We start from the raw sequence: 24,724 nt of genomic DNA on the forward strand, positions 1-24,724 counted from the left end.
CGTGCATCAACTAGTTCAGACTAGTTTCATTTATAATTTTAATGAACTTATAGAAACAAATAAACTTTACATAAAATAAATATAAAATTACTATACTTAAAAAATAGGGGTGTAACAATATCGTGTCACAATATATCGCAATACAAAAATGCAACAATATGTATCGTGGATAATTCACCCCAAATTAATGTGTGAGAAAAAATTCTAGTTTACAGAGTTTTAGTTGTCAGTACTACATTTAACTACTATATAGTGTTGAATATAATAATAATGCAATTATTAGGGAATATTTGTGGGTCCTGATAATGCCAAATGTCTGATGTTAAAGGGATAGTTCACCCCAAAACTCATGTTGTTCAACCCTGTAAGACTTTCGTTCATCTTCGTAACACAAATTCAGATATTTTTGATTGAATCTGAGAGCTGGATCACTCCTCCATAGGCTTCATTTCCTTCTCTGTGGGCCTCGAGATAGTTGTAGTGTAACAGCGCAGCGCTTCTGTGTTGTATGTCACACGTAGGCTCACTATTGGCCGACGCTGGTCATGTGTGTGATGTGTGTGACGTACAACACAGAAGCGCTGCGCTGTTACACTACGTGAAATCTCGAGGCCCACAGAGTAGGAAATGAATAGTTCAATAAAGTCGTTATTTTTGTTTGTTTTTTGCGCACAAAAAGTATTCTCGTCGCTTGATAAACTTAAGATTGAGCCACTGTAGTCACTCGGACTATTTAAACGATGTCTTTCATAACTTTTGGGCCGGCCAGTTTCGATCCCTTAGAAGCCTATGGAGGAGTGATCCAGCTCTCAGATTTAATCAAAAATATCTTAATTTGTGTTCCGAAGATGAACGAAAGTCTTACGGGGTTGGAACAACATGAGGGTGAGTAATTACTGACAGAATTTTCATTTTGGGGTGAACTATCCCTTTAACTGTAAAGTAAAGTATGTGGCCTACATTATTTGGCCACATACATATCTAGTCATTGAAAGAGTGCAAGCATATTTGTCTTAAATAATTCTGTTTTCAGCTTCAGAATCATGAAAATTGTTATTCTGGTGTCTCTATTGTCCTGTGCTTTGGGTTTCCAGCACAGAGTCCAAACCTATTCATTTACACACACAATGTAATATCAAATTTAGCATTTTAATCAACAGTAAATTTTTTGTTAACCTTTTTATCATATGTCTTGGAGTATCTCAATAATATCGTATCGTGAGTTCAGTATCGTGATATGTATCGAATCGTGACATGAGCGTCTCGTTACACCCCTACTTAAAAAGCATTGGACTACCCGCAAAAAAAAAAAAGCTTCAACAGAGTTTGAAATTCAGTTTTTGCTGTTGTATTAAAACTGATATTGAGAATTGTGAAACCATGATATATATTGTTACTGTGAAGTCAGATTTTGGGTCATATTCTTTGCTAGAAAGCAGAAAAGGTTCCCACAGTTTTACATGCAGTATGATTTTTTTAATAGGGTTCACCACAAGTAATCGACTACATTGTAACCTGGTCAGAAATAAGTATATAAATGGCTGCTATTTTGCACAAGTTTATTTGTAATGGCCAGCAATTAGGCCTATGTTTCTTCATTCACTGTGACCTATGCCTGCACTGGATGGCCAATTTCACATGTCAATTTTCAAAATACAAAATACTGTATTTGTATTTAAATACATTTTTTCACACAGTATTTTGTATTTGTATTTTAAATACATTTCCATGTATTTTGCCCATCTCTGACTACAATAACAGTATCCAATGGGAATTAAACCACTTTTGAACAACCATCTTTATCTGTTTAACTAAAATCCTAAAAGTTGAATTTTATTCTGGAGCTTTGACACATATATTGAGACAAATGGTGTGTTCACACCGAACGCGAATAGAGCGTCAAATACGCGTCTATCGCGTCTAGTTAGACGCTTGAACATTCGCTCGAGTTCAAATTTTTCAACTTGCGCGGAAGACATTCGCGGCAAACGCGTCGCCCAATTCGCGTCATTCGCAACGGCCGGCGCGAATGATGCGTCTATTCGCGTCTTTGCATTGACTTTGTATGTAATCTACTCGCGCAAATAATTAAATTCACGTTCGGTGTGAACACACCATAACACTGAAAACCCACTTGCTCTCCTTAGTAACCATCTCAGGGTGCTTTCACACTGGCAGTTTAGCTCAAAACAGCACGGTTTGCATGAAAAACTAGTCCAATTTTTCTGAAGAGACACAATCGCTTTATATGATGAACGGATCGAATTTAGGCTTTCGTTTACATATATACATTCATCAACTCACACATCAGTTGTGGTACTATATAAACAGAAGCTCAAGCATGTTTGCTTGATGTGCAAGAACCAATGGTTCATTCTCATGTTACGCATCACATTTGAGCTTCTGCAAGAACCAATGAGGTTCATTCTCGTGTTACGCATCACATTTGAGCCTCCACGAGAACCAATGAGGTTCATTCTCGTGTTACGCATCACATTTGAGCCTCCACAAGAACCAATGAGGTTCATTCTCGTGTTGCGCATCACATTTGAGCCTCCACAAGAACCAATGAGGTTCATTCTCATGTTACGCATCACATTTGAGCTTCTGCAAGAACCAATGAGGTTCATTCTCGTGTTACGCATCACATTTGAGCCTCCACAAGAACCAATGAGGTTCATTCTCATGTTACGCATCACATTTGAGCTTCTGCAAGAACCAATGAGGTTCATTCTCGTGTTACGCATCACATTTGAGCCTCCACGAGAACCAATGAGGTTCATTCTCGTGTTACGCATCACATTTGAGCTTCTGCAAGAACCAATGAGGTTCATTCTCGTGTTACGCATCACATTTGAGCCTCCACAAGAACCAATGAGGTTCATTCTCGTCTGTAACACCGTGTCCTAACTACACGCGATGTGACGCCGCGATATCTTTTCCATGTATCTTTTCCATGTTAATCAGAGTTTTTGATTATGTAGCCTACTTTCTTGCCATCAAGATTACTCTCTGGTGCTGTGCACTTGCCTCGAGACTCCGCCCACACGCTGTTCTGATTGGCTGTATGTTTTGATTGATTTCGACGCATCTCGCAGTCACGTCGCCTCTAGTGTGGACAGACAAATTATTTGTCGCTGGAATCTTATCGCATCGTGTCTGGTTAGGACACGGTGTTACGCAGCACGTTTGAGCTTCTTCAAGAGATTTGTTCTCACGTGTCAAGCAGGTGCGCTTGAGCTACTGTTTATGTTCGCTGATCAATGTTTAAATGTGAATAAAAGCCATTAAATCTGTCCATCAGTCTCTTAAAAAAAATTGGACTAAACCACTCAATTCATATGGATTTGTTTTACGATCTCTATGAACTTTTTGAAGCGTCAAAGTGGTATTTGCGTATAGTTGTCAGTGGAGGGACAGAAAGCTCTCAGATTTCATCAAAAAGATCTTCATTTGTGTCCTGAAGATGAACGAAAGTCTTACGGGTTTGGAACGACATGAGGGTGAATAAATGATGACAATTTTTTTTTGTGTGTGTGAAGTAACCCTTTAAATTAGTGTGAAACCAGATTAACTATTAATATATAACCACAATATGGGTAATCAAATGACCCTGCTAATCATCAACCTGTTTCCAAAGCAAGCATGCACTACTGCGATACTGTATGAGTAGTTTTAGTTCGTGAGGCATTTTCAGCTCTGAATCAGACAACAGTAACAGCATCACTGAAGCGTTTATCAGATTATGCTATTCTGAAGGAGAAAGCAGCTAGGATTACCTATTACGTGCAGTTTAGACAGGAGGAGACGAAGACATTTTCTTTCTCAGGCAATACCGGAAAAAATAATATGTATTTGTCTTATTTAGAATAAACCTCACGTCTAAACCACAGTGGATAGAAAGGTGCAAGCATAAACACAAACACCAGACTGCAGTGAAAGTTGTTCACAAGCACCGGCTCACCTGAAAAATACAATAAAACATCAAAACTCCTGCCAGGTGTCTGAGGCCTCCAGGCACAGACTGAGCAGAGCTTTGTGAACATTGCTTTCTGGATTACAAAGACACTGAGAGACTTTGGAGACTTCCTCAGACACAGCACACTGGGGAAGGGTTGTGCGGACAAGACAGATACTTGGTATCTAAATACACTTTTTATGTCTGAAATTCACCAACAGCCATAGTAAAGTAACATACTATATTAATAGAGACTTTATCTTTTATGTTTTGAGTCTTTGTTCACTATATTGAGTATGTTTGTTCTCTGTATTAAGAGTGCATGACAATGTACAATATGGTATCAATAGTACATTCATGTCTTGTAAGGAAAACAACATTGACGTACAAGAACTGTTCAACAAAACCTCAATTCTTCTCAAACCAATATCAGAACATCATTACTTCCTCTCCGGTTCCTTGGTGAAGTATATTATTGTAGAACAGGATAGCTTATTGACTCATTATGCTACCTCCGGGCCGTGTGTTACGCTAGTATAGGGGAGCTTATTTACCCAGCGTTAACACCTAATAATGTGGTGTTATGGCAGGGCTGGACAGCTTATTGACTGCGATCCTACACAGGACATTGGTAGGTTATTAGCAGAGTCATATATCATGCTGGATGTGGAGCCAGTGTCTCTCACCAGCAGAGAATGGCTGCTGTGTGTTTGAGGTTTTGATGTGATATTGGACCTGCATTGAGAGACAATGTATGACAATATGAACAGAATTAAAGGTGTTTAACATGTTCATTTTGTTAGAGAAAGGAACTTCTATCTTAATGCAAATCTAGGGCTGTCAATCAATTAAACATTTTAATCAAAATAATAAGTCAATTAATGAAATCATAATATATTATTATGAAATCATAAATCCTATATATATATTATATTTATTTAAAAAGTGTGTGTGTGTGTGTGTATATATATATATATTATAGACACACACACATTTTTAAATAAATATAATAATGTATAATTGTTTAATCTAATTTATACATATTTTATTGCTATGCCAATTAATTAATCAAATTAACTGTTAATTTATTGTTTATTTTGTATAATTAAATTATATATATATATATATATATATATATATATATATATATATATATATATATATATATTTATACAGCATCAGCAAAAGAAAATAAATATATAAATTTATATGCCAATTAATTAATAAATTAACTGTCAATTTAATGTTTTAAATTATTAAACGATCATATATATATATATATATATATATAAATATATATATATTATATTATATACAGTATATATATATATATACACACACATGTATTTTTGTCATTTATTTCAATGTAATATATATATATATTTTTTTTAATCAATTAGCATGCCAATAATGTATATATTATATAATTATAATTGAACATTAATATTAGATCATAAATCCTATATATACACACATTAAATTATATATAATAATGTATAATTATTTCATTTAATTTATTATACATCAATTATAATTAGATATGGCAATTCATTATTAAATTAAATGTCAGCTATTAGTATTTTAATTATTAGTATCAGTAACTGTTTTTATTAGTATTATTATTATTGTTACTTAATTTTACAATTATTATCCATATATGTAGCCTATATAATTTTTGTTTTACTCACTTAACATGCCAATAATGTATATATTCAATATAATAATAATGATAATTTTTATGTAATTAATTGTACTAAATAAACATTAAAATGACAGCCCAAGTACTGACTCTGGTCCATTACCAAACCTCAAAAGATGTGGTGTGGTCTTCAGCACAGTCCATTAGCCAGGATTCTGGACAGGGTTGTCTGTCAGTCGCTCTGTAGACTTCAGGCAGGTACAAAGCACAGGTGGACAAGCTTGTCAAGATGAATAAAACAGGGTGGCAGCTGGAGAGCACAGAGGACCAGACACCTGATGCTGTTAGAGGAAGGCAGGTGACACTGTCACGTGGATCTGGATCTTATTACCTCATGGCCTAGTGACAGAAGTGTCGCTTTCCGTTTGTGCTAAAAAAAGAACTCTTTTTTACTCTTTTACTGTAAATATATTTTCAAGTGAGAAGTCTTATTTAATACATATGTTGCTTCATAAATAAGCTTAGAGTGCATTTTCAACACCTTTTCTGCTAAGTACAGCGCAGTACAGAGAACAAAAACAGATTCAACGCACAAAACTCTGCTTGCACCGATGCTTCTGCTACGCAGCATTGTTCTGTTTATGTGGGCAGTGTGATTTCAGTGCCCATATTAATACAGTAGGTCACAGTAATGAATAGGCTGCTCACCAGTGTGAAACAGGCTTAAATGTTATCACCTACTGTAATGTCTGATGAAGGATGTTTGTCTAGTTCTGCATCTGTCCCATTTCCTTTCACCCCATCATTCAGTAGTGTGCCTATATGGCTTTGTTTGGGTGGCTGTCTGAAGTTCACTGCTCACACACACACACACACACACAACTGGTACATGTGCATGGTCCTGACTGTCTGACCTCATCCTCTGTTACCACCATCTGGAGACTAACCCTTAGCCATATGGTCACCACGACAACGGCAATCCCCACTGCCACACGTGCTTAAGAGTTTAACATCCGATCAAACTTGCTGAACATTGAGACACCACAGCCACACTTGTGCATTCAGCATGTTTTTTTATCCCAAATAATAACATGAAGTAATATAAATAATAAGCCACTCAGTTAGATTTGATTTCAGCATGCTCTGAGAAAAACACAAACCGTTACAACATCACAATCATCCATTCACAATTAATGCTCACATGCACTACTGTTCAAAAGTTTGGGGTCAGTATACTCTTATGCAAAAACGACAGTAAAAAAAAATATTACTGCAATTTAAAATAACGTTTCTATTTCAATGTATTTTAAAAAATAATTTATTCCAGTGATGTCAAAGCTGAATTTTCAGCATCATTACTCCAGTCTTTAGTGTCATATGATCCTTCAGAAATCATAATATGCTGATTTGTTGTGGAAACTATTATTTAAAAAAATCCAGGACTCTTTGATGAATAGAAATTAATAACAATATAAATGTTTTTAAATGCATTATAAATGCATCAACTTAATGCATTCCGGCTGAATAAAGGAATACATTTTTTGCAAAACAAAAACAAAAACAAAAAAAACGTTTGAGTGGTAGTGTATACTGTATCTTGCAATAAAGTGTTTTGACAGTGTGAGTGCAGTGTACCTGTGCTCAGAATCAGGAACTAATGACTATGGGACTGATGTTTTTTTTGGGTGATGGGATTACTTCATATGCTGATGAGAACTGGCTGCTAATCCCAAATGATTAATGCTGACACACACACTCACACACACACTTATATATGCACACAGATACAGCTTACATTTAGGCATAGTTCACCGAAAAGAAAATATAAAGTAACACAAAGTATTCTATGACTCATGCCCTACATTCCAAGTCTTCTCTGTTATGCTGGTGTATAACCAGGGCCTGGGGCAAAAATGACACAAATGTCCATGTCATGTAGTGAATTCCTCTTTATTCTGTTATCTAGCATGTAGTATATTTCATAACATTTTATTTTAGTCCTATCTAATGATGGGTTTCGTGCCTCTGCAGATCCTGTAGTGACCTCAGAGGGGAAAGTTGGTGAATGTAGCCTATTGCTAATATGAAAATGAAATCATTTATTGGTAACACTTTACAATAAGGTTTCATTTGTTAACATTAGTTAATGTATTAACTAACCATGAGCAATATATTTGTTACATATTATTACTCTTTGTTAATGTTAGTTAATAAAAATCCAGTTGTTCATTGTTTGTTCATGTTAGTTCACAGTGCATTAACTAATGTTAACAAAAACAACGTTTGATTTTAATAATGTATTAGTAAATGTCAACATTAAAATTAATAAATGCTGAAGAAGTGTTGTTTATTCTTAGTTCATGTCATGTTAACTAAAGCACAGATAACTAATGTTAATTTAGTAGCATTACCCGTTTATTTGATCAAAAATAAAGTAAAAGCAGTAATATTGGGAAATATTATTAAAATATAATAATTTGCTGTTGGAATATTTTTTATATTCATTCCTGTGATGGTAAAGCTGAATTTTCATCATCATTCCTCCAGTCTTCAGTGTCACATGATCCTTCAGAAATCATGCTAATATTCTTATTACTATTATCAATGTTAAAAACAGTTGTGCTGCTTAATATTTTTCTGGAAACCGTGAAAGAATAAAAAAAAAAAAAATAGAAATCTTTCGTAACATTATAAATGTCTTTCCTGTCAATTTTGATCAACTTAATGCGTCCTTGCTGAATAAAAGTGTAAATTTCTTTCGTTCTTACTAATCCCAAACTTTTGAATAGTAGAGTATATTTACAGTACTTTCATATTTGATGTTGATTTGATAGAGAAGAGACAATCTCTCATACTAAAAATGTATTCCAATTTAATTGTAGTATTTGCTATGGCTAGAAGAAGAAAAATGCGCTAAAAAAGCAAACTAAACAAAACCGAAATATACGCTCAAGTGGGCAACTACTGTATATGTCTGATACTGTTATGATGTGTACTTTTTTTGGTCAAATTTGGAGCTTGGAAAACAGCAGCAGGTTCTCTTTTTGTGTGCCGCAAATACATGCTTTTTCTTACAATATAACCCTAAATCTGATACTACAGACATACATAAAATAATCTGAATTCACATGCTTTTGTGTTGCTTCTCCCACTTAGTTTAAAAAATGGAATAGTAAAATGAAGTTCTCCCAATCAAACAAAAAGTACTTCCTATGTTGACTTCCTCATTGAGGTGATGAGGAAACGCAGTTTCCCCTTCCAACCTTTGCCGTTTATGAGATAACACTGACAGAGAAGATCCTCTTCTCTTCTCATATGTTCTCCTGGATCATTCATGTGGTGATGCTTGCACTGCTAAATGGAAAGAATGATAAACAGAAATCCCCAGCACCGCCGCTGACTACAGAGCAACTATACGAACAGCTCGCATTCTCTCCATAATCCGCATGTCAACAGCTGGAAGGTCGAGCAAGCATTCTTTTTATTTTGCACCGTCCCTCTCGAGCGCAGCACAAACCCTTATGTCTAACACATTTCTGTTCTTTTTAACGTATTGCATATTTGTGTCAACAATTTTGCATAGTGTCTCACAAATGGCCCTATAAATAAACCTAGAAAAACATCATGCATGTCATCCAGGGAGTGGTCACTATCAGAACCCAGTCTAACATTAGCCACAACCAGTTTAGCAAGTACGCAATGGAAGCAATGTCATCTCTGTCACGGAATCTCCCCAGTGTTTGTCTCGCGCTGTGTTCTTCACTACGGTATGATAGTGCACATGTGGAGTGTGTGGAGCAGACCGGTAAATCCATCGCAAAACCTGCCTTTGTGCTTCCATTTGCTCTTTGATTGTCTTGGTATCGTACCTGTACCGGCTACTGACCTGTCGGGAACAGTAAAGCAGATGTGCACTGATAAAACAAATGTAAATATTGGACCGATCACCTCTCATGCCTGTATGTGCTATTAGATTTGGCTCTTAAAAGGACTAGCTCACCCAAAATACTTCCTCTTCGTCATGTTTCTTTCCTCTGTGGAACACAACAGGGGAAACTCGCTTTTCAATATAAAAGTGAATGGGGAACGGGAATGTCAAAAAGTTTCCAAAAAATAGTCTATAAGACTAACTTTTCTGAAGCTATATGCTAACTTTGATCTACCATATTCTCTGCCGTGGAGCTACACTACCGTTCAAAATGTTGGGGTTGGAAATATCTTTTTATGTTTTTGGAACCTCATCCAGGCTGCATTAGTAAAAACAGTAACATTGTGAAAAGTTATTACAATTTTAAAATAACTTTTCTATTTGAATGTATTTTAAAATGTGATTTATTCCTGTGAAGCTATATTTTCAGCATCATTACTCCAGTCTTTAGTGTCAAATGATGCTTTAGAAATTAGAGATGCTCCGATCCGGATTTTTGGAGCCAATACGACCACCAAAAGTAATGCAATTTATTGATTTACTTTGTTATTTTTAATGCTTGACATGATGACCAGGGCTTGACATTAACACATAAATCATTGAATGTGATTATTGGCTGATACAGATAGATCGGAGCATCCAGGATTTTTTGATAAATAGAACTTTCAAAAGAACAGCATTTATTTGAAATAGAAAACTTTTGTAACAATGTAGAAGTCTTTACTGTCACTTTTGATTAATTTAATACATCTTTGCTGAATAAAAGTATTCATTTATTTAGAAAAATATTCTTATATATCCTAAACTTTTGATCAATGACTGTAGGTTTGATGTCATTGCAAAAAAGCACACAATGCATTGATTCAACATTTGAATTGAAACATTAAATTAAATTGTGACTAAAACTACATTTTCTTTCTGTTCCTTGCATAAAGCTATCCTATAGATATTCTAATATAGAACACAATTTGTACTAGTTGGACTTTTTTGATGGTCCTTTTAAGGTGTTATTTTGACCAGTGACGGCTCGTCAGGGGAGGCACAGCCTACCCAAAATTTTGAGGTGAAAATGGGAGAAGGACGATTTAATGTTAACAAAAGTCACAGTTATTGATTTCATGTCTCAGAATCTGTTTTTATCGATTATAATTTCAGTGTAACCACCGCGCTCTTCCCCGAATGTGCCGAATCTGTGAAACGCGAGTCTGAGGGGATAGGGAAAGAGTGGGAGGCAAATCCATAGCCTCTGTTGGTAAATATTTTTTTTCCCAATCACCATCGAGTATTTCGCTTTCAGCGATTAGAAGTGTTAAGAAAAGTAACATGGCAGAGGAGGCTAGCCTTCCTTGGTATATCAACCAATCATCGAAGAGACGTAAATCACGTGATATTCGTTTGAACTGCTACCGCTGATGTACCAACTACGTATGGAGAGTAGAGAAGGTATTGAATATTTGATTACAAACAAATTTATCAAACTACCATTCGAACAACAGCTACAAAATTAAAAATGAAGCAAGACTACAGCAAACAGCTTCACTAAATGCCCGAAACGGACATTTAAAGGACAGAAGGATGGATTTTTGCTTCAAGTGACAGGCTGGAAAAGAAGCCAAAAAAGACATTTTCTGTCTAAAAGTGACAAAAAAAGCCATTTTAAAGCAGTTAAAAAAAATCATTGGGAGGGGATCCGACCGCTAAAATTTTGTGTGCCTCTATTTTAAAACCCACTAGCCGCCACTGATTTAGACCTATTTGAAGCTTGACAGCTTAGGTCAATATGAACTGTCCTTGAACGGAAAGTGCTTCAACATTTCCCCTTTAGTTTTTCAAGGAAAAAATAGTAACATACAGTTTTGGAACGACTTGAGGGTGTGAAAATAAATGACAGTACTTTCATTTGGGTGAACTTCCTTCAAAATGTCCTTACAACAGGAAACAAAGACAATGTGATAAGTATGAAACAGTGTTAAAATACAAAACATGTTACAGTATCTTTCTTTCCACTGGATCTCTTTCTTTTTCTTTCCTTTTCTGTCATCTGTTTTTCATGACTCTTTTTTGGAGCACTTTCAAAGCAGCACAGTGCAAATGGATTATTTTTTGATGTTAACTGTTGAGATGATGTTTCCATATCATCCAAGATGTCAAAACAAAAACAGCATGGTACATCGACATGCCATCCAGATAACCCTGTGTACTATACATAGCAAAGTCATTAAGCATAAACAAGTGCAGGCATGAACACACACACACACACACACACACACACACACTATGGGTGCAGAGCAGCTGCTGAATCCTCAGATCATTGTGCACAGAATGGGCATGTGGGGAAATATCCTTCCCACTCTTCCACTTACTTCTAACACCAGCAATAAAGCCAATGGGGTTTACACCAGCATGCCACATGAGATTTTCCTCACTTATTAGCGGAGGACACACTGCCACACACTCGACTCATTCAACCAAGATGTTTTGAGAAAAGGGAGATAGTACAGAAAACTATTTTGCTTCAAAGAGGTTTCTGCATATAGACAGTGCCAGTTACTAATAAGACACAGAGTTTCTCTTGAATTCAATATAGTCGCACACACACACAAACACACACACACATCCTGTGTGACAGCCAACAAAAAACCCCATCTCTAGGCACTGGGGTCTCTCTTGAAGTGCCTGTCTTATTAGCCATGCGTTCTCAGCGTGGAGAGAAAACCTAGAGAGCTTTGACAGTTAAAAAAACCCAGTGTCTTTGTTACACTTCTGTTCCTCATCTTTTCTTTGAGATTTCTCTTTCTTTGTCAAGTCTGCCACTCCTATGAAAAGAGTGTATAGCATCTTTACATTTACACTGCGGCAGGAAATTTTATATATTCATTCATTTATTTAATATACTGTATATCGCAAGTTTCATGAAACAAGTAATTTTGAAACTCTGCACTTTTTACAAACTTTTTCCCCCAAAGAGGCTAAAATAGTAGATTTCTTTTTGTTTCTTTCCTGGGAAGCGACCCACAACCTTGATGCTGCAATACCTTTTAAATTGTCCATATTGGATGAGCTCAAAAAACAAAAACAAAGGACCATTCATCCTCAACAAATTTTATAGAATTTGAAAAAAAAAAACACACATTTGCAAACCATATCACATGAAATAGATAAATACAACAAATATAAAATGTTTAAATATAAAAAATATTTAAAAATTAATAATAATTCATCTAATTTGCTAATTTTTTTGCTTTTAAATAATAATAAAAAAGATATTCTGCAGTATGTCATACAAACTAGGGGATGTGTCTGTGTAAACAGATATGATGGGTATATGGAACAATCACATGCTTCGTCACTTTTAGCTTGAGGGTAAACACTTCCTTCACACTGCTCAATGAACCTTGATAAAGTATTAGAAAAAATTAATATCAAGAGTGATGGCATGACTTATATCAAACCATGACAGATTCACAGCAGGGGATATTATATATCCTGTGAATTCAAAATGAACTAATTTATTGCAATAAAATGTTTTATGTTTCTCCCTATTGGTCCCCCAAAAGTTGCATGGCTGTGTGTAACTGGTCCCCATCTGCTCAGGGAACACCATTATCTGCTGGGGTGAATGAGTGTATGACCACTCAGTGGGATGAGCTCATACTAAAAGCCAGATCAATCTCTGTCTCAGTCTAAAAGCCCCAATCAGAGATATGCGGATGGGGTCGAGATCTGATTAGGGACCTCTGATAATCCCACCAGCTCACGGGATACATCACGTCCTCGTGTCAATCAATCTATTCACGACCAGTGTGTTACATTTATGGCTAGCAGAAAACCTTAAAAACAGCTGTGTTTGTTCTCGGCTTCTGCGTGATTGTGTTACTGGGATTATTATAAACATTGAATAGACAAATATGTAAACCCAAACGCAACTCAAACTCAAATATTGTAGTTAATTTGCTTGAAGTTCAAATAAAGCAATATATTAATTTGACTTTTTTTTACAAACATTTGTCAGATATGTAGTTAGGCTAAAAATGAAAATTAATCAATTTGTCATCATTTACTCACACTCATATTGTAAACCAGTATGATGAAAAATATATATATTTTCAACCCTAGTTGGCGTATTTTTCCACGTAAATTAAACAGGACATTTTTTTACAGACCATAAAAGGGAATGTTTAACAGCATGTCAAAGCTATTCTTTTCTGTACAGTGAAAATAAACGGCGATCAAGTCTGTCAAGCAAAAAAAAAAGAAGAAAAAAAAAAGAAAAAGTAGTCCATATGACTTGTGAACTATATTCCAAGTGTTTTGATGCCTCTGATGAACAGAAAAATGACTCACTGAAAATGTGAACAAAATCCAATTTGGTCACAAGAACCATTGATGTCAAACCTGGCATCTCGTGGAGTACTAAGCTTCGTCATGCTGCTTTTTGTCAATTATGACATTCATTCAGGACATTCAAATGATGAGAATTTACATTTTTGTGTGAACTATTCCTCACAATATAAATCCAACACGGCCATTTATATTTGCAGATATCCATATTAAATGTTCAGCCGCACAGTTGCTCTCCCAGATGGGCGGCGTTTTCGGTTCAAATGCGCAGGCATCATCACGCTGGTGCATTTAAAAACACATTCCTAAAAACATGTCCCGCCAGTTGTTAGTTCCTGTTCTTTTGCTGACAACGTCAAACGTCATATAACCTGCAGCAGGGGTGCCCGATCCTGTTCCTGGAGATCTACCTACCTGCAGCACCTGTCCAACACACCCGTTTGTAATTACCAAGTGCTCCTGAAGATCTTGATCAGCTGTTTCAGGTGTGTCTGATCAGGGTTAGATCTCCAGGAACAGGATTGGGCACCCCTGAGCTACAATAATAAGCTAAAATACCTCAATAAATGCACTAGCACTACACAGTAAAATTACATCAGTATCCCATAGTCTCTTGAATAACCTACCTCACAGTTATAGGGGAAGCTCATGTGAAGCACCACGCTGTAAAATGAACTGGTGTTATCTAGTATTACTGATCAGAGGGAAGTAAAGTAAGCATTTGTCACCCAGATGCTTTTATCATGATTTGAAGAGAGTCAGAGCTGTGATAAGTAGGTACATTAATAAAGACTAAGGTGGAAGGAGTGAAAGCGACCTAAGTGATCTAAACAATAAGCACAGCAGTACATGGGAATTGTGGGTACTCTACAAATCTAGCATAGCAAGCCACATTAAAGCTAGTGTAACCCCTCCGGTTCTCCTCGCACTGCTCCGAGTGTCAGTCACTCATGAGGGAAGTGAGGTTTACTCGCACAGCTCTTACTAGCAGGCCTCCGTTACACTCACCCCCCTAAACCTCACTACCACCCGGGCCACGGTACTAATGCAACCCCTCCGGTTCTACTCGCACCGTGGGTTTCCCCAAAACCATTGTTAGCCAACTATGGTCGCAAGTTCTGTAGTTATCAGCAGTTCAACTAGTTTTTGAATAGTGCGCTGCAGCGCATGTGCGAACGTGCTCTAGTACATAAGTACCTATGATTGAATCTGGAAATAAAGCAAAATAACTGAGAAAAATTTGAAATAGTCCTCAGATGCCATGCTCGTAATTTATAGCAAAACATCTAGCATTAATTCGATCTCAAACAGATTCATTAAAAGAAGTTATTTCTCCACCATGTGCACGACATCATTGACCAACGTGGATGAATGACCAATTTGCGACAATACGTTTTTTTTGCACAGCCTCTAGCGTCACTTGCTAGTGCGCCTCTTGAGGCCAGGGGAGTGAGGTTTACTCGCACGCCTATTTACGAGCGGGCCTCCGTTACACTAGAAGCAAACGTGATGCAAAACCCAGATTTTTCTCCCATGGAGAAGATGAAGCTGTCATCACCCACTGACAGCCCCTCTAAAAACTGTTCCCGGCTGCCACAGCGATAAGCCCTCTCTGGAAATGTGGCTTTCCTCCCCCCTGCTTCAAATAGGGCTTGATTAAAATGATCCGCACTGAAAGGCCGGCTACCAGAAATCTGCAGTAGGGTTCTTGAGTACTGGGAAGGGAGCTGGTACAAGGACAAGGGGGGGGGGGGGGGGGGGGGGGGGGGAATTAAAACACAGAAACACACACACTATGCTGACTTCCAATCTGAAACAAGTCTGTCCTAAAAGAACTCACACTGTCTACTAGTTCATGCCAAAGACATTGCCTTCTGAAGTAATCCACTTTCCAAAGTCCAATAGCTGTACAAGTGCACTGTAAATATAGGCTATATATATCCTATATAGCATATTGTTTATTGATGCACTGAAAACAATTGGTGTGAAAAACAATTTTCACTCAGGAATTGCTAGTAAATTTCACAAATAATTGCATAGAATTAGCCAAGTAAAGCATTGAATTAAACGTTCAATTTTGGGTGTGTTCACACTTGGCATGTTTGGTTCGATTAAAACGAACTCTGGTGCCATTGCGCTGTTTGTGCGGTTCATTTGAATAAGTGTGAATGCTGCTTACTGCACAATAAACAAGTGAATACACTATACATCATTAAAGCCGTTTTTTGTGTTCGGTGTTAAGAACGTACGGTGTGCACGCCAAGTGAACCATGACTAAATGCATTTTCTTTTTTGGTCCTGACCAAAAGAACCAAGAGAATCAATCTACAAATGTGAACACACTCTTAAGTAGAAAGACTGAAAAAGTATTTTCTTGTAAAACATGCTTCAATACTTTTTTTTATTTATTTTTTTTTACTTAAGACTTAAAATTGTGTTTGTTCACATTCAGGTATTCCAGTCCATACATGACAGGCAGCCAAAAACATCATCCACAGCTCCACAACAGAGCAGTGACATTTTACAGATAATTACCACAACTTCCCCAAAAACTACATTATACATCACGAGGCACACACTGAATCTGCATCCAAAGATTGCTTGAGCAGTGTTATTTTAGTATTATTATAGTATTTATTAATATTTTGAATTAGCTTTTATTTTTATATTTTAAGTTTATTTAATGTGATTTAATTAAATGAATTAAAATAAAATTCTATCATCATTTACTCACCCTAAAGTTGTTCCAAAAATGTATTAATTTCTTTTTTGTACATACATATTTTGAAGAATATGTTTTTTCCATAGTATGGAAGTCAATGGGGTCCATCAACTGTCTGGTTACCCATATTCTTCAAAATATCTTCTTTTGTATTCAGCAGAAGAAATTAATTCAGATTTGGAACAACTTGAGGGTGAGTATATGATGACAGCATTTTCATTTCAGGGTGAACTATCCCTTTAAAGTTTTAGTAATTCTCTATGTGCTCTTGTCATGCTTTACAGTTTTTTTTTTTTTAATATTTCTATTTAGATTTAATTTATTTTAATTTATTAAACTGATTAAAAGTGACAGTAAAGACATTTCTAATGTTACAAAACATATATTTCAAATAAATATATATTTTTTTACTTTCTATTCATCAAAGAATCCTGAAAAAAAAATGGTTTCAAAAGTAGTCAACAAAGTAGTTGATAACAATAAGAAATGTTTCTTGAGCTTCAAAGAAGCATATTAGAATGATTTCTGAAGGATCATGTGACACTGAAAATTTGCCATCACAGGAATAAATAATTAAATCCATAATCCATAGCTGTAAGAGCTAGTTGAAACATGATGTTCAAATAGTAACTAACATGCAATTTTAGATTCATTAATCTGATTTGATCCCTTTTCTAAATAAAATTGTTCTTTTTTGAGTCTTTTAAAACTAGGAACAATAGAGCTCAGTTTCTTTCACAGTGGATTAGAAAGGGTGGCGTAAACTAACAGAACAATGAAATAAAGAAAAGAACATTTTGAAATCGAGAAAAACATTCCTACCGGTAATAGCATTAGAGAAACATTTCCTCATTGCTGCGGTTCAAATGTAATAAAAATCATTGAGGCATTAAGAGTGATGAAGAAACGGGAGGGAGAGCGAGAGGGTTGTGAAGATGACAGAAAGACAAGACAAGGAGGGACAGGAAGAGAGAGAGAGAGAGAGAGAGAGAGAGAGAGAGAGAGAGAGAGAGAGAGAGAGAGAGAGAGAGAGAGAGAGAGAGAGAGAGAGAGAGAGAGAGAGAGAGAGAGAGAGAGAGAGATGAGGGTGTGGGCTCATCACTCCTCCGCACCGCTATCAGACTCAGCACCTCGGGCTGGCGCAGCGCAGCCATAAAACAGAGATGGGCCCCCGACTGGCACCATCTAACGCTGACGCCCACCCATCATAACATCTCATCATATCCCATAACTGTCCTCATCCTTATGCACAACATTACACTGCTGGAATTACTTTTTATTCCCTCCGGAGTCAAATATGGATAACGACATATGACAGCAAAAACCGATATATAATTTAATGCCCAACTCTCTCATACACACAAACAACAACATGCATCAGCTATGCTGCATGCATATTCCTTTTCCGAGTATGCAAAAAAATGCGTTTCATCATAAAAACCCTTTAGCACCATTTAGTTTCCTAGTTTGACCCTGGTAAGATGAAAGTTAAAGGTTGACACACTTTGCCTTCAAGCTCCAAAACAGTATCAACCAATGAATGACCTCTTTGCATATGAGGATGATATGCAAATGTGCATAAAGTTTAGCGACTCACCTCTTTTTTGAATGATAATTCGAAGCAGCGGATTTGCTGAGGACAGTGCTTTGTGGAAGTTGTCATCATTGTTAATTGGAAGAAGATCTCCGTGGATGTCGGCATATCCCAGCAGCACGTCCACTCCGGGGATTCTGTGAATGGTTTGAAGCAGTTGGTAGAATTCCTGGAAGCCCCCAGCTCCCTTCTTCTTCAGGGCAAACCTTCGGTACTCCGCCTCAAACTGCAGGACAACCACAAACATGTTAAATCATATCAATACACACAAAATAAGCTCTTGATGCACAGCGCTTAGCTTGCTAGATTAATTATGACAGATCACGACCCTGTAAGAAATGTTAGAACTTTTATTAATGACAATTGACCGTTCGTAAAGACCCCTTTAGTTACTGTTGCTATGTCTGACAAGCGATGCCGCTCAACTGTGGAAAGACATCAGTACACACCGTTTCTCAAGTTCAAATCCACCGACGTTAATCTACTAACTCTCCTGACTGCTTTGTCGGACAAAAATTGGTCAGATCGCCTGTCAATCAAACTCCCTGCGAAGGGTGAATTCCAATTTCTGGAAAGAGTTTCCCATTGAAACTGAGTTTAGTCGTTTACATGACAAAGATGTATTAAAAACAGAAATGTTTTCCTTTGCGTTTTTTACAAACAGACAACAACATTGACAACAAGATTCCTCTTCACACGGATCCGCAAAAACTACTAAAAACACTGTATCATTATGCATGCCAGGCCAGTAGGTAGCGATGTTACTTTGTAAAGAAAAACTAAGCGCCTAAAGACTGAACATGTAATATGCATGTGCATGACATCACCGTTTTCACAAATTTGCGTTTTTTTGTAGTTTACACCGCGGCGATAAGGGTGTAGTTTTCAGACATTTTGAATCCTGTTTACAATAGTTTGCATTTTCAGGCCCCCAAAACACTGTTCTCGTGTAAATGAAAGGCCAAAACGATGCATAAAAAGTCGTGTAAACGACCCCTTAGACAGTGACTTGGGCATGCATACACATTCATTGGCAGTTCTTTGTACCGATTTTACTTGCTCCTGCAGCTGCAGAGTTGTTTGATGTGCACTTGCAGCTCTGAGGAAGCCATTAAGGTAAAAAAAAAAGCAATGAGGAACAAAGGGAGGGTCAATCTAATCAAGTGCTACAGATAAAAAGAAAGATGAGAACAATGGCATTAAAAAGCTGAGCTTCTCCAGACCACACACACACTCACACACACACACACACACACACGGATGGGGAATTCATCTCAAGAGCTCAGCTGAACATATTGGACAAAATCTGTCAGATTGCTCAGTTTATGAAGAGGAACTGCGTCTGGGCCAAAGATTTTCTCCTGTATGCAAGAAGAATAACTTGCATATGGAGATGGAGAGGAAGATCATATTTTGGATCATTTGAATAAGGTCATTCAGTAGGTCACATGGGGTGTTTTTTAAGGTGCCATGTTCCCATTCACAAAAATAAAACCAAAGGCATTTTCCTGTGGTCGATAATAAGAATGAAGGACATTGACATCTAGGGACTGAAGCTTTCAGACATATTGGTTTTCTTCTTTCTTTTTTTATACCGTTGAGTTGAAGTTGTCATATGACTACTTTTATAGTCCAATCAATTCATGATGGATAAAATCAGGTCTTACATTTTTTTTTTCCTTCTTGAATAGTATTCTGTTTCTTTCAAAAATATGTCAGATTACAGACGTAAAATAAATTCTCCCAAGTGTCAATAAAATTATTTTTAGTTTACCTCACACGCATTGCGTAACATATTTGAACATATTCATCATCCCACTTGTAAACATTTACATCATCACCTCCCCCCTTTATAACAAGCATCAACACCTTTGAAATAATTGCATTTGTACTAAAATTACATTGGAGCTATTATTCTATAATAATCTTATTTTGGAACAAATTGAGTTCACCCAAAAAAAAATTTTCATTTGAGCTGTTATGTGGGATCACCACCACAGTAACCATGGCAATACAGATAAAAAGGTCATACCTGTCATACTTTACCAATAAAAGAATAGCCTCTTGGAAAAAAGACATCACTATAAATTGCTCAACACAAACCTCAAACTACTTGTGCACTAAAAAATGCCTTTGCAATGAGTAAGCGATAGATAGCCTAATATGAGACAGGATCCCATTAAAAGCTGGAAAAGTAGAAAAGAAAACAGTTCCTACCAATTTCCTCTCAGGAAGAAAAGAGTGTCACCAAACACATTATACTGCCTGTTATGAAAACCAAAACCTCATGCAGGAAGATTCGAGTTATTAAATTAGCTAGTTAAGGCAAAAATAATAACAAAAAAGACACTATATCACCTCCAGGCCTGGAACTTCACTGGAATCCTACTAGACGACCCTCCTGTGTTTACTATTCTCATCTTTCAATTCACACACATCTATGCCCGCCTAACATTTCTCAAGAAAGTATAGATAATAAAACATATCCTACTCTGTTTGGCAGATTGTGGTTGAGGTTTTTCAATAAGTATACTGAGCACACTGACAACAACAAACTCCCATACACCAGAGGCCAACAATAAGTGTCTGTGTCTTAGTAATAATAAGAGGCTATGATGAGGAAAGTAATAAAAACATGAAATATTTAAAATATCAATACGACAGTAGATTTTCTTCCAATTTGCCTGTTGATATTCATTTGTGCACTATCATATGTAATGTACTAAAGATTGTTTCCTGCCATAAATGAGACGTGTTTACACATCTGTATGGTCTGAGATCAACAGACGTACTATTAACAACAGCTGGTCTTCTAAAACAACAGTTCTCAACCAGGGGCCAAGGCCCAATAGGGGGCCTCAGCAAACTTCCAAAGGGGCCACACGATTACTTAAAATAAGCCAAATCAACTAAAAATCTTTTTTTCCTTCTCTTTGCACGAACACTTGGATATACATACACATCATAATTGTTCACATTTATCTGTGTAACGGACATAGGCCACTAAGAGCTGTGTGTGTAAACCTCATTCCCCTGGCCTCAAGAGGCCTCCCACGCCGGACACCCCGGTTTGAATCCCGCTCGGAGCGGGTTGAGTAGGACCGGTTACATTTGGTGCCATGACCCGGATGGGAGTGAGGTTTAGGGGGTGAGTGTAACGGACGTAGGCCAGTAAGCGCTGTGTGTGTAAACCTCACTCCCCTGGCCTCAAGAGGCAAGTGTCCTTGTTAGCGCACCCCCCTCCCATGACGGAGAACCCGGTTTGAATACCGCTCGGAGCAGGTTGAGTAGGACCGGATACATATGTTAAGAGTTTTTTATCTAAGTTTTTTTGCGACCAACTGACCAATTAAAATTGTCAACCAACTGAACCAGGCTTCTTCTCATCATCAACTAACGTTTGGTCGACTATTATGAGGCACGTTTCACTGTTCATAGATGTAGCAGTGTAGCTGGAGCTAACAGAGACCCGATTTCGAGGCAGGACCTGATTTGTCAACACACACAGATTACAGAACGCTTTGCCGGGGGGGGAATCATAGACATCGATCCAGTCCGGCTTTTAGTTTGTGTTGCTTGGCGACAATCAATGCTTAATGTTTTAGCTTCTTTTGGAACTATTTTCACCAGCAGAGTAGAAATATACAAACTAACCAGTTAATATTTGATGAAACGTGAGATATTTAAATTTTTATAGAGCAATATCACTCGCAATAGTGCTGTAGCACTCAACATCAGCAAGATTATGATCACCTGTGGCCTCGTGCCAGCTGAATTGAATCCCAAACAGCTGCACTTTTGCTAGTTTTTTCTTTTCTTTCTTTCTTATTAATACCTGTTAATTGATGAAAACAGGCTAATTTATTTTAGGTGAAGTCCCTGAACCAGCGTCTTATCGAATTTATGTTGTACACAGCTCTACTGATATGATTAATGCCTCTCACATGCATCATTACGAGCTGATTCCTCTTGGACTGCGGGATTCGGATCTTGGCTATTGGTATACGTAACATGCATAATCGATCAACAGGGCCCAATCGCCTCATTGCGCACGTCTGTCTATTGGTATAGACTTCTTCACACTGCACCAGAACCGCATATCACATCACACGAACCGAACAGAGACCTGCTGTCATAATGATCCCAGCCAAACGCGCTCGTCTCGCGCCTCGTAGTCTGACACATACAGCACCATCAGCGTTTCTCTCTATGGATGGATTAGTACACAAACCCCTACACTGGTGATGCGCCGGATTGAAAGCCCTCCAATTACGGGCACGCTCCCGTGGAGGGCTGCGTAAACAGCAGTGTTTACATTATGCACGCTGTCAAATGCAACATTTATGGGATTCACTTACTTTGCTCTTCACCTCCACCACACTCTCCTCGTTTTTCAACGGCGTCCTTTGATGCCGTGACATGTTTGCGGTACGTATATTCCCACGGGCAGTATCGCACTGTAGTGCCCCGAGATACAGGAGTCAGCAGCCAGAGAGAGATTGTGTGCGCAGCATGAGTGACCTGACAGTCGCGATCCGCAATACTGCTTCACAGGCACGGGCTGAATGATTTGTTAGAGCGGTTCGCCCGGCGGTGGGCGGGGCCTGTGTCTTTCAATAACACTGACGTCAGGCGGACCGCCGCTAGAAGGCGTGGTCGTGCGTAATGTCACATCATATGTGTAAGCCTAATGTTCTTTTGACCCCTCAGGGTGGGAAATAAAAAATTCCTCATGACTCAGTGATCTTCTCATTGTGTTAAAAGATATTAATAAACAACATCAAATGACGTCATGACCCAATAAGAGAAGGTTCAGCGAAATTTCCATTCAATGGAAGAGGAAACTCCAGATCCTCAGGAAATATCCGGTTTGTTATGTGGTTACTTGCATCATGGCCCTTAGGGGAGACTGGGGCTAGTTGTCACAGTTTGTACGGCAGTGAATATTTCTCCGGGTAGGTTTTTTGAAAGCCAATTTCTATTTTGGCACATAAAATAAATATGAAACATATAGTAGACATTAAAAACCACTGCTTTAAAGTGTCTGCCTGTTCTCTCTTGAAAGTGAATGAATTTACAGAGCAGATGTCCTACATTTCCATTTATGTTTCCGAGAAGAAGAGCACACCTTAAGGTTTAGAAAATACTAGAAATGAGAAAACTTCTTGCATAGAGAAACTATTAACACAAAGCTGTTTGTGTTTAAAAATGTGACATTTGCTCACTTTTTTTCATCGTTTCCCCTTTAGTCTATTTGAGCCGCTGGTCTTAATTAAACCTTCCCTTTCTTGTGTTTCCCTTGTTGTGTGTCCAGTGTCTGCTCTGCACACCCTCTTCACGGGCCTCTGTCCAGCTCGGATGATGATGGAAAGCAGAAGAATGCCGGAATGTGGAGGGAGATGATAATCCTGCTGCTCATCGCAACGGTCAGTACTTTGATCTACTTTGCATTTGGTCTAGACCCAACAATTTCCTGGAATATAGCATAGAAATGAAGTTTGAATACATGTGTATTAGTGACTCAGCTGACCCATAAGGTATTTGGAAAAGGGGGGTGTTTTGGACAGTCTTGTTTGGTTCTTGCAAACTCTTCTACATTTGATTATAATTGGGGAAATGAAATGCCTGGAGCATTTTCAAAATATCTTGACCTGACCAGTAGGCAATGTTCTCTCCTCTGGTTCACCCATGTACTCATACTTAAAGTATTTAACCTGTCAAACCAGATGTTTGTTAGATAAGTACCTGCTGAGGCTTGAGGTCTGTGGAGTGACATTTCACCTGAGAAGTAGAAACCCGAGAAGCAGTTTAGAATAAGTCGTCCTTTCTAAAATGTCTCACTGTAATCTTAAATCACTACAGGAAAACACGAATTAGGCATCGCAGGAGGACAGAGATGGAGGTGATGAGAGCTTCAAAATACAGAGAGTCAGGTGGTAAACCTGGGGTTTACTGTTTAGACAGGTGAAAAGGTCCATTATACTCACCCACAGAATATTAGATTTTTAAACAGGGTCTATTTAAGTTTGTAGTTGCTTAGGTGTTGGATGCTTAAGAATGTGAGCTATTCAAGAGAGGTCTGGTTTGTACAAGCTGATAAGATATGTAATACTCCCGACTCTGCTGTTCATCAGGTCTCATAATCAGGGGGAAAAGGGATGAAACTGCACTTGAATTATGAGAAATTGTCGTCATCATGACCTGTTTGTGGCAGATGATTGACTAATTTTCTGTAATCTGTCAGCGAATGGCTCGCAGTTTACTTCTTGATCGCAAATGAAGCAGTGACCGTCTGGACTTAACCGGATATAACCAGTGGGTTTAGATAAGTGACTTTATGATAATTTGAAAAAGCAGCCTCCTAACACAATAGTTCTTACTTGCCCTCTCACATGAAATTACATAGATGTTTCATACCTCAGTCATGTCAGCAGAATGTCAAACATGCCGATCATACCTGTCTGGAATCACAGGTATGTTTTTGTTCTCTGACCACACACTGAGTTATTCAACTCAGGTGGTTACTTTGTGTATTGTGAGTG

At 37.6% G+C, this 24,724-nt stretch overlaps 2 protein-coding genes across 2 annotated transcripts in view; one reads left to right on the forward strand and one right to left on the reverse strand.

Annotated features, from left to right (window-relative positions):
* The window catches only part of pard6a (par-6 family cell polarity regulator alpha), a 28,497-nt gene extending 5,718 nt beyond the window's left edge, over positions 1 to 22,779 (reverse strand). The window contains exons 1-2 of the mRNA XM_056255139.1: positions 22,541 to 22,779; positions 18,186 to 18,408 (exon numbers count right to left, since the gene is read on the reverse strand). Coding sequence (XP_056111114.1) covers positions 18,186 to 18,408; positions 22,541 to 22,603 — 286 coding nt within the window. The 5' untranslated portion in view covers positions 22,604 to 22,779. The remainder of the gene's footprint in view (positions 1 to 18,185; positions 18,409 to 22,540) is intronic.
* A 729-nt stretch (positions 22,780 to 23,508) lies between these two features.
* ripor1 (RHO family interacting cell polarization regulator 1) overlaps positions 23,509 to 24,724 on the forward strand; it is an 81,509-nt gene continuing 80,293 nt past the window's right edge. Inside the window, exon 1 of the mRNA XM_056255116.1 lies at positions 23,509 to 23,608. The gene's annotated coding sequence lies outside the window, so the exon portion shown is untranslated. The remainder of the gene's footprint in view (positions 23,609 to 24,724) is intronic.

Source organism: Rhinichthys klamathensis, unplaced genomic scaffold (genome assembly GCF_029890125.1).
Source record: "Rhinichthys klamathensis goyatoka isolate OS25496 unplaced genomic scaffold, OSU_Roscu_1.1 h1tg000005l_1, whole genome shotgun sequence".
Lineage (NCBI taxonomy): Eukaryota > Metazoa > Chordata > Actinopteri > Cypriniformes > Leuciscidae > Rhinichthys > Rhinichthys klamathensis.